The 11,364-nt window shown below is 42.3% G+C and overlaps 1 protein-coding gene across 7 annotated transcripts in view; it reads right to left on the bottom strand.

Moving 5' to 3' along the window:
- Positions 1-2,536: 2,536 nt before the first annotated feature.
- iqsec1b (IQ motif and Sec7 domain ArfGEF 1b) overlaps positions 2,537-11,364 on the bottom strand; it is a 220,962-nt gene continuing 212,134 nt past the window's right edge. For 6 of the 7 annotated variants that reach the window (XM_030729495.1, XM_030729498.1, XM_030729501.1 and 3 more), the window contains 5 exons: positions 11,214-11,313; positions 10,395-10,556; positions 10,103-10,279; positions 8,863-8,912; positions 2,537-7,110 (listed from right to left, as the gene is read on the bottom strand). In XM_030729495.1, the coding sequence (XP_030585355.1) occupies positions 6,559-7,110; positions 8,863-8,912; positions 10,103-10,279; positions 10,395-10,556; positions 11,214-11,313 (1,041 nt within the window). In that variant the 3' untranslated portion in view covers positions 2,537-6,558. The remainder of the gene's footprint in view (positions 7,111-8,862; positions 8,913-10,102; positions 10,280-10,394; positions 10,557-11,213; positions 11,314-11,364) is intronic. The other variant, XM_030729499.1, reaches the window with a different exon arrangement.

Here is an 11,364-nt window from a genome sequence, read left to right as displayed (position 1 = left end):
CTGATGACGTAACATGCTGTCGTCGCTCCGTGTAAACATCAGTTTACCAAACCAAATATGCAGATTTCTTCTAACGCTTTTAACAAATACGGAGCAGTGTTACTTTAAATATAAACAGATTATGTTTTATTTACAGAATAATATATTATTTACAAAAAATGTAAAGCAACATCTTTTTAAAAATATCTGTCACCAACCATCATATAAATGCTTTTCTTTTTTCCTGTTAATGATTAATGACTTTAAAAAGGCTTTACTCAAATATATTTGATCTTATTTACCAAGTTATCTTTTCCATATTTTGTCTAATGCATATGTTTCACTTATGTTTCATGTCTTAAAATATAACATTCACATTTCTAACTTTTAATAGTAGAATACAGATTTCGGGGTTGCTAACACTAAAAGTCCCAGGCAACAAAACATGACTATGATCCTCAGTCTCCCTGACGATGAATGCTCGGACTCAAAGTCGGGAAAGCATAATACCTTTAAACATTGCAATGCCTCTATGTCTTGTGTGCTAATAGTGGTATTACAAAATTTTCGACAGTACCTGAACATACCACAGCAATACTGGCAGATCTCCACCAGGTGGCGCACTGTGTAAAGGAACAGGTCCCAGAGCGGGAAACAAACAAACTGGACCCAAATGATAGACATGTTTTTTAACCACAGTAGCAGATAGAGAATAATTTTAGTTTTAGTTTATAATTTTTTTAAAAATAATTTCAGCCACCAACCGAGATATTTAAAAGCTGTATAAATAAAAGAAAACAATCACACAATCTTCTGACAGAAAATAAAATGGAGCTAGTTTGTTTCAGTATCATGAATGTATACTTGTCTAATGCAAACTGTCCTTTGCTGGCACAGGAAATGAAGGCCTGTACTCGGTCCCACCCGGCCTCATGATGACGTTGTCCTGCTGACACTGAGGATGTGGCCCTCGTAGCTGGGGTCTATTTTTAGATCTAGCCTCAAGGGCCAGACAGACAAACAGGGCAAACTGTCACTCAGACCACCTGCCACAGTCAGGCAAGCAGCCAACACATGCTGGCTGTGCCAGACTGAGAAGAGAATAAGAGGACTGCTGTTATGACCTTCATCAGCAGCTTCAACTTCCCGAGTTATTTTGTTTAGGTTGATAGAAATATCTTACTGTCCCCGCTGGCCTCTGTGTTGTTGGAGGTGAATGGGGAGGACTAAAAATAGAAACATGTATGTATCACTTATAGGCAGGGCAGTACAGCTACTGCTGAGGACAGTGGATATGATGTCCTTACTATTGTTTCAGGGAATGCAGGGATTTTAAAGGGGAATTCCAACAAGTTCACATATGAAGGTCATTTTGTTTGTCACGAGGTAGCACTCACCCTGCTGAAATACTTCTATAGTGTCTTCTGTGCTGTTGAAGTTACCTCTATGTGATCAAGCCTCATGTCAAACTGAGGGTGTGGAGTTCCAAATTTGCATGAACATGTTTGGGTTGGCAGTGCGGGTCAGCATTACTGATCACAATATAAAAAAAGAGCTTGAATGCATTTCCTTTTTTTTTTTAGGTTTTGTAATTTATGAGGAGCAACTTTGGACACTTTTTGTATTGCACTGTCAACACAAGACAATAAATATATATTGGGGGGGGTACCATAAGAAATTCACAGGTGATTGCTGATTCTTTCTGCCAAGATTTTCTTCCCATGGAAATGACCCCAGCTTCCATGACACAGTGTTCTTACACCTGTAAAGACACCAAGGTCCTTAGTTGCAAGATTCTCAATCTGCAATGTTTTTGGGTACGAAAAACAGCTGAAGTGCAGGCGCAGGACCCTGCATTAAAATGTATGAATATTCTTTTTACAGTAAAGACAGTTCAAAGATTCTGGAACAACCTAACCTATTGGGCTATGTCCAAAATTTTTATTAAATGGTGCCGTGTATTGATTTTCAACATTTACCATTTGACAGAGGCCAAAATGGTCACTTTGTCCTGGTTCAGCTGGGTGGGCTCTAATTTCTGTTTATTCCTCCTTTTTTGGTTAACCTTTGGCTCTTAGTCTCAGGTGCAGCTGCTGGGCTGGTGCTGCGTCTCTGGTCTGCCCATGGGTGAGGTCTTCCTGCCTGGGCTGTCCTTCCCACACCTGCTCCTTTTCTAGGCTATTTCTAGGCTGATGGGCGTCTCAGTTCTCTGCTGGGTCATCCTTGACATCATGGTGACAGTAGGTCTCCTCGGCACTTATCGCTGTAAAACCTGCTGGCTCTACTTTTTCTCCAGTTGCCAACACCAAGTGATCCCCAGAAACCTGCTACCTCCAAGCCACACACTCCAGAGGACTGTAAGCACCATCAGCCGCTTCTCTCAACTCTGCCATTCCAGCTTATTCACTTGCAAAGGGAAAGACTTACCTGCTCTCCACTCCTCTTTGGAAAACACTAACTCACAACCAAATTATGACACACTTCGTAACTCCCTAATAATCATCATCTGACAGCAAGAAACACCAAGCAGGATATTAGCAAACAGGCAGAGAACAGCTCAGATTTTACAGTATATCATTTTATTTTGCGTTCTCAACATCATCACAGTACTAGTTTTACATCAATGGGTATTTTTCTACTTAGAAACAGAATGCATAATAAAATAAGAGCACTCCTCTCTTCCCTTTGACTTCAAAAGTCTGGCTGTGTGTGTGTCTGTGTGTGTGAGTGTGTGAGAGAGAGAAAACAGAAGCATCTCAGGAAAGATGAAGCGGCGTTTAACCGTGTAACAATTGGCTGTTCATCTCTAGATCCTATGATAATTCAGTCCTGTTGGAGGCAGAGAGAAGCAGTTTGATGATTATGTAAAGATCACAGGGGAGCAGGAATGCACCTTCAATGTAACTGCAGACACTGAATAGTAATAATAATAATAATTAATAACAATTTACAGACTATTTACATATGTTACTCATTCTTTACTAACAACTCGCCAATAAAATATTTCCTCCATGCCCAGCCCTCTTTACTTCTTCAAGTTACATTAGATTTGCTATTTACACTCAGCAGCATGCTGCCAGGTCTTTGTACTCTACAGTGGAAATATGGGTGAAATGCATGCCGGGGTAGAACGATGCACAAATGAAAAGACACACTATAGCAGGCCAAAAAAATCACCTAAATGTAAACAAGCATAAATCAGAGAAATCATAGCTATGCTGAAAGGTTGTGTTCTAGTCGAGCACACTGCTGACAGAGCAAAAAAAAAAAAAAAAAGAGAGTGAAGAAGAAAGAAACAGTAGGCATCAATGGCATGCAACAAAGCACCTCACATGGAATCTGGACAGGTTTTACAATAGATCAGAGTTCTGAAGGAACCCGAAGGATGTGAGTGAAAACACGACGTAGGGTAACAAACGGAACTGAAGCTTCGTTCGTGGTTTCTGCCCACACCGTTATTCTGTAACCAAACCCTGCTCTTGTGTTTCTGTGTAAACGGAGATCTGTTCTGAACGCGCTACTTTCCGAAAACGTTGTGGTGTGAGCGGGGCCCTGGTCTCCAGCAGATTTGGTGTTAAACTGATTTCACGTGCGACAACAATGCAGTATTGGCACTTTCCTGACTCGGCAGCACACAAACTACAGACAACCAAAAGCTGTGAAAGTCAGAGTAGCCCACAATACACGAACACTGCAAACTCTGTTTTAAAGGTACTTTTTGTAATGACACACTGCAAACACGCTAATTCAAACTTTCACCACTGGAGGCAGCGTTTTTCTCAGCAGATGTGTTGAAGTATTTTTGGATGTGTGCTGCTGTTCTTTTACCTTTTCAGATGTAACGTGTTGCCATTTTCGGGCCACTGTGGTAAATAGGAATGCTTTTCTGAATGATTTACCTGATTTCAATAAAAGTTACATTTACTCCAGCAAATCTGCACTGCATGAAAGTTCGGCCGGGCCTTATTTTCACTTTATACCGTGCACTGTATCGCTCGCTTTAGTTTATTTTAGAAGGTTTTCAGCTTCATTGATTACATGAATAAGTGCCTTTAAATCAAGCTGTCCTTTTTCTAAAAATATTAAAAATGTAAATGCTTTATAAATCAGTAATAAAACATTAGGAAGAACAAGTTCTGGGTTGCCAGGTTGTAATGTCTTGGCAGATGTACATCCTTTCTCAGGTTTTCTTTCATTCGCCGCAGCGGGTAGCTCCGCATGTTTGGCAGATGCCCTTCCTGACACAACCGCCGAGGGATTTGTGTCTCCTCTTTGGATCGAACTGGGGACCTTTTGCTTGTTAGGTGACTGTGTAAACCATTACACTACTGGAAACTAAATTAAAATGTGTAATTTCCCGTATAAATGGATACATTTATCCATTAGGACAGAAGATTTTTTATTTCAAAACTTGGCAACCCAAAAGTTGTCTTATAACTGATGTAAAGAGCATTTCTAAGCATATTAATAAATCTAATTACTCAAACGTTATAAAGCCTGTATAAAGTGTGGCTTGATCTGAGGGCAGATATATATTTAAAAATACTGATCTACTGGACACCACTTGAAAATGGTAACGTGTGCGCCACTGACAGACACAGAGACAATGTGAAGATAAGAGTTTCCTTTTTAAATACTTAATTATCACTTTGATTTTCAAATGACAGAATCTACCAAACGTCCCTGTTACAGCTTCGATGAGGTCCTGCTTTAACTACAGTCGTACACTAAGGATCCAGTTAACTACTGTACTGCATGTGGATCAGGTTAAGACACAGATTTGGTTATTTATCGCCTGGTGTGACACAAACACGTAGTTGACTTCAGTTAGCTGTAGTTGAAGAAGTCAGAACTATTCTACCATTCATTTTATTTAAACAACTGTCAACTGTAACACTGATATAGTTTGGGAATACACAGTTTGAAAATAGCCTCAAGATATAATGTTACATGCAGTTATTTTCCGTGACACTCCGTATCAGTGTGAAAGGTCCAGTTCCTCCAAATCCATGTGGATACTTGCACTTCACTGAAACACTGAGAAAGAAATGACAAAAGGACGCCAGGGGGAGAAAGTAAAGGACAAAACTAACAGAACGACCAACAGATTGAACTTGTTCTTAGACAAACAGAAAAGTAAATACATATTGCACTAGTTTTTTTTGTTTTTTTTTTTTAAAAAAAGCATCTTATAGTCTTTAAGCAGATACAGGCTAACTCCTGCCATTGATATCAGCTACGTAGAACGAGTGCTGCATCTGTCGCTTTCAACAGAAAATATGCTCCAGTACAGCAGCCCCCCCCCGCTCTGCACACACCACAGATACTGTGCACGGGATGACAGGGAGGTACAACCAGCCATCCCATAATATGTCAGAAAGATGATTGATATAAAACCGCTCTCTGTAATGAGTCAAGCAAAAGGGTGCTGTCACCATCACAGAATGATAATCATTGATTTTTGCTCTGTGGCGTCCGTCCGAGGGGAATAAAACTCAGTCACGACCCGCTCGCCGCGCCAACAGATGCACGGGGGAAAACTGGAGAGGAAGAGGGCACGCTCAGCCAGCTGAGAGCTTCCACAATGGGACGTGTTTCCCTGCTGCACAGTTTTTCCCTCAAGTTTCCACATGAAAACATCCAACGTCCTCCTCTTCCTGCAGAACACACTCGTAGAATCCCACCAGGCTGCGGGACGTTTATATATTCATATTGTTCATTGGATTCTAAAAAAATAGTTAAAAAAATAAAACGAGGACGGGCAAGCAGCGAGCGCTGCTGGCTTCCTTTGCTTTCCAGAGCTGGAGAGACGACTCTGGCCCAGAGACACGTGCAGTGGATGAGACTGTAGGCGGGCTGGAGTGCACCAGCCCTTAACAATCTGAGTTCTAACTCAAAGGCAACCATTTACAGTAGTACTCCAACTGCCTAACTAAGAAAAGCTTTGATTGGTTTCTTAACAGTGAAACTACGCCACCTATGTGCAAGTGTAATACTGAGTTTAATTGATGCCGTTTTTTTTCTGTAGTAATAACTATAATAATAACAGTTGATATTATTTTACAAAATACTATGCACAATATACATAAAGCAATCTGTGTGACTAAATTAGTAAATGCTTTAATAATTGGCACATTTATCACCGCTAACAGAGATATCACAGTGCACTGTGAGCTACTGCTACATTAAATAGTCGTACAGCTACTGCTGAGGCTGAGCCACTGTCTGCGTGTCTGTTCAGCCAAACCACCCTCACACCATTTTAAAATTACTGTGTAAAGATTAACATGTACTTCTTGTGTAAAATACTAGTAAGTGAGTTCCTGTAGTTTACTGAGAACCAAACAGTAGTTGTGGTCTTTGTGCATGCTCTTGTCTGTTGCTCCGGAAGCAGGTAGACATGTCTTATGGCCTGAAATGACATGACAGAAGCAGCTAGAAAAGAAAAAAAAAAAATCTGAAGGAGGCACAGGATCTTGTCTGGCTTCATAGCCCCAGACCAGCGATGCACAGTGCGACTGTCATGTCAGCCCAGGAGAAAAAGTTCATCTGCGGGGCCCAGAGAGGACGCCCCGCCCCTCACACCACTGTGCTGATGCCGCTGTGCTTGGGCTTGGTGCTGCTGGGACCCTGGGAGGACGGTGGTGGCGGGCCGTGGTGGTGGGGAGGGCCGTGAGCTGGGTGGGAAGAATGCGACGGGTGGCTCCCATGGCCATGCGGCCCGTGAGGGTGAGACGGGTAGGGCTGCTGCTGGCCGTGAGATGGGGGTGGGTGGTACTGGTGTGGTGGGTGTTGCAAGTGGGCCGGCGGGTGGTAGTGGTGGTGGTGGTGGTAAGGGGGCGGGTTCTGGGTCATGTGGCAGAACTGGGCGTGGTGCGGGTGCATGGGCACCTGTCCTTCCGTCTCCCCGCGAGCCGTGTGGTGCAGGTTGGTGGGGTGCGGGCTGTGGGAGATGAGAGTGGGGTGCAGCGGAGGCTGTGGGGTGGGGCTGGGCGACTTCACCCGCCTGGTGCCAAACAACGATCCGAGCAACGAGGAGGAGTTGGGCAGGGACTGTGCGCTGTGTCGGGACGGGCAGTCTCGGCTGGAGGGGACTCTCCGCCGCATGTGGGGACTGCTAATGATGGACCCCTGCAAGAGAGAAGGCAGTCAGATCCCAGAAACAATCAGGTGATCCACAGCAGACAAATACACAGGCTGCACTGACGAGGACACACTCTGCAGTGCACACAGAATTCTTTTCACAGCAGCACCAACTGCATGACCAGCTACAGCTGATCTCAAATCTCCCATGATTGCTTGTGCTGCCTTGTGGAAAAGCATCTCCATTTTCTTTTCCGGTTCACTGCCTTTGTTTGTCTATCCATGCTAACATCTCACGCTCGACTCTCCCTAAATGGTCTGGAGGCTCAGCTTGCTGAGCCTGTCAGAGCCTGCAGTATCTGTGCTGTCATGAGTAGAAACACAGCGTGTAAGTCTTCAGACTGTCCCTCTGACAGCTGAGGCTTTTGTGAGTTTTCATCACTCCTACATCTGATTTCTGAAGTCTCTAAATTCATGTAAAGTCACTTATGAACCTGTAGGGAATAATCTGATGCTGCAGACTGTATAAGCTATTTTATCATTTGCATTGAGCTCATACTTTTAGATTTGCTGGCTTAACTGATTCCAGAGGAAATTTCCACTGAGTGAGGCAAAAATAACCCAAAAACATTTGTATATTTTCTTTATAAGGACTCAAAGCACAACACAGACTAAATGATAAATTATAAGATAAATACAACACAATCAAACCAAAACAAATGAAGCCATGCATAACGTGCACAGTCAACCAATCAGGGATAAAATCAAAAATATCCTATATCTATCTATTTAATCATGACATACTCGTGTTTTCATAAACAAATACCACTAAACTGCCAGAGTTTAAGAAATATTATGCTACATAATATCCTGAAGGATCTGAGGTGGCGTCAGCATGCTTTGAAGGTTGGCAGAATTAGTGCACTTGTGAACCTACCCTCAGTAGGAACTAATGTCCTTGAGATGTGGGTTTACAGTGTGGAAGGAACGAGTAATAAAATCCAAATTATAATTAGGATGTTTACATTCTAGTTCTCTCGTCTCAAAGTAAATGTGTTGTTGGAGGGTTTTTTTTTGTTCGATGTCATAAATAAGATCTGTAATTAACACAAGCTTCAGTATTTTCGTGTTTTGCTTTAAAAGATTAAATAGATAAAACTTTGCAACATTATTGGACTGAGTTGCATTGTTATTGTATTATTATTTTACATTATTATTTATTTTTTTAATTACTAATCTGAAATCTAAAGTTATCAGTGGGGTAAAGAGTTCTATATTATCCTGAGAAATATAATACAGAAGATTTATAATTGAAGCACAAATTGGAAGAACCTGAACAGCCCTTGAGTGGGCAAAACCGATTACGGTCATTGTTGAATGAGTGCAACAGTGAAAAAGGAAAGGGTAGGAATTTCTTGCTGATGTCAGAGTTCAGGAAAAGAAAGTCACGTTCACTGTGATCCAAAAAAAAAGGACAAAATTCAGGAAATTGCTCAAAATGTTTCCCACAACAAAAGGCAGGATGACTTAAAGGTAGGAGCCTTTCATCAACAGAGCAGGCAGGCGTTTATTAGTTGTGTCATGCTGTGCACGTGAAGGGTTAACATGCCAGATGCAATATCGTTCCTGTTCTGCCCAAAACATGCACAAGTGGCCAACGGGCTCATGACTAAAAAACAGACACACACACACACACAAAAAAAAGAAAAACACTACGAAAACCAATAAAACAGAAACTTGTGTTCAGAGTGAGCAACATAAAGTCGGAAGACAGCTCGGCATCAGCTGATCCAAACTTACTTCCATATTGCTGTCTAGTGATCCTGCACTGCTGCGTCTCCCACGCTTGCCTGCCCAGAACATGTGACATGACAGATTAGATATGCCTGGTTAAAATATGGAGGTGCACATTTTCCTTCTGTCTGCAACAGCAGGATGCTAACACGCTAAGGTGGTGCATGGGTAGCTAGCAGCAGACTAGCATGGCAGAAGGAGGCGAATAAGGACTAAAGGGAAAGGGAAGGAACAAGACGCTGCTCCAAGACCAGGTCAGGCATAAATCTATGTGGCAACCTGAGGCACAGCTGGCAGGAAACGTTCCCACCAGCAAAAGAACTGTAATCTGTCTGTAATAAAATGATGCTCCAGCAATTTAGCATGTCCATTAAAGTGAAAGACTCCCAAGGGGCAGATTAAAAAAAATGAATGGGTGAAATCAGCATCAGAGGCTAAGATATCATTTTTAGCCCGGAGCTTTAAGTTATCAAAAAACACTGGATTCTTCATTTCCCAGAATGCAATTATAAGCATTTAGTGTTCTACCCAAACTGCATGGTATGTGTTTCAAACTCAGTGCCATCAGTTACTGACTAAAGCTTACGGTTTCAAATTTGCAAAGTAGCTGTGATGTCAAAGAATATAAAAAATAATTAAATAAATAAAAAATAAAGTTGTGGCCCTCCTCACAAATTGTAGACCTGTAGAGCTCCTCTGCAAAAGCAGACGAAGTTCCTGGAAGAACTCTATGCTTCTGAAATCCAGAGCTGACTGGCCTTTATAAAAGCTCTCACTTAATTTGACAAAAAGCTTAAAACACACTGATCAAAAACAAAAGCTCAGTTCAGTCTTCAGTGGTGCTTTCTCACTCTGAGGTCAATGAGTGCGCCCGTGCAGAGCCGACTGTCTACACCCCGCCTGAATGGTAACATTAATTCCTCTTACCGCTAAGACTCTCAAATTGATCGCAGTGACCTACATAGCACTGCCTCCTCCCCCCTGTGACGCAGGATTACTAGTTGATAGCCTCTAGTAAATTACACCTAGGCCCATTAGCAAACACACCCATTGCTATCTCCTTGCTTCACTGGTTCAGACACTCTGCACTGGCAGGGCGGCCGCCATGCCTTATTCCAAGTTTCTAAATTAATTAACATCCAGGAGGAGTGAATAGTGTCATGCCAGCATCCAGAATGGGTATACAATCTACTCAGCCTAGAAGAGGGATGAGACAGCATGTTACCATGGCAACCCCTGACGTTACCTGCGTCTGAGAGGTCGCGTAGGGAGCTGCTGAGGGCGCTTCTCTTCAGACCTTCACCAATGGCATAGCTGTCATCGAGGCTTGCTCGGCTAAGGTTGCCGTTTCCTGTTTCCTTCTTTAACCCGGAACTCTGGGACATGCTGGGCCTCACCACGCCCTTCTGTTTCTCTAGCTCAGCTGTGCAGGGAAAAAATACATATGTGACATTAACAGTATTCCAGATTTCCCTATATTTTGTTCTGATGTGAGACAGCTGTCGATATCTGTAGAAAAACAGAAATGATTAACTCACATTCTATCCGGTACTTCTCCATCTCTTGGACTTCTGCAATAGATTCTCGCAAATCATCAGTGAACTTTTTGCGGTCCTGAGGATTGGGTGCATTGAAGTTGATGAGGACTTTGATGTCAGCTCCGGGAATGGCAGAGGTCAGGCGAACGCCATTGGGATAATCTAAAGAGTGATGAATACAACATTTTAACTCATGTTCAGAAACTATACTAATGGAGTCTTTGACAGTTAGGACTGTTGTGTAACAGCATCTGATGTTACCAGTAAGCATTCAAACCCCCTTTATATCAGAACTATTAAAATTCAAAGTCATTACTGCCCCTCTTCATGATGGCTGGCTGGCTGTTTGCTCTGTGTTGGTCTTCAAAAAAGGTACAAATGGGTTTGTAGTAAAGTAAATCCTCATCTCCTGAACTGAAGTCAGGAAACGTGCATAGACGTGCGTTCCGATATTGTCATAATTACTCGTCCGTAGATTAGACATGTGACAGTCCTCGTTTTATTTTTTTAACTATTTTTTTAGAATCCAATGAACAATATGAGTATATAAACGTCCCGCAGCCTGGTGGGTGTTGGAGTCCAACAGAGTTACATCCCCTTCAAAGACCCTTTCACTAACAGCCACAGTTTCTTAAAATATCAGCTGACTAATTTGCCTTACTTTTATAGGAGATTAGACCAAAAGCAGGGCTGAAGAAACCCGTGGTTCCTTAAAAAGTTCACAAACATTAGTTCCTGGAACCAAAGGTTCTGGGAACTATCTTGGTGGGCACACATCTACAACACAGTCTATGCAAGGTCTATGCAAGTGCCACTCACACTGATTCTCAAAGAGGAGCACTTGCATGCCATAGAGTGAGAAGGACTGCCGAAAGCTGTACGTCACAGAATTCTTCTTCTTCTGGAAGATTTTTGTAACCTGTGAAAAAAAGCACAGCATGCGCTGTCGTTTAGACTCATTCGATCTAAA

Source organism: Archocentrus centrarchus, chromosome 5, assembly GCF_007364275.1.
Source record: "Archocentrus centrarchus isolate MPI-CPG fArcCen1 chromosome 5, fArcCen1, whole genome shotgun sequence".
Taxonomy (NCBI): Eukaryota; Metazoa; Chordata; class Actinopteri; order Cichliformes; family Cichlidae; genus Archocentrus; species Archocentrus centrarchus.
This window is presented reverse-complemented; position numbering and strand designations above follow the sequence as displayed.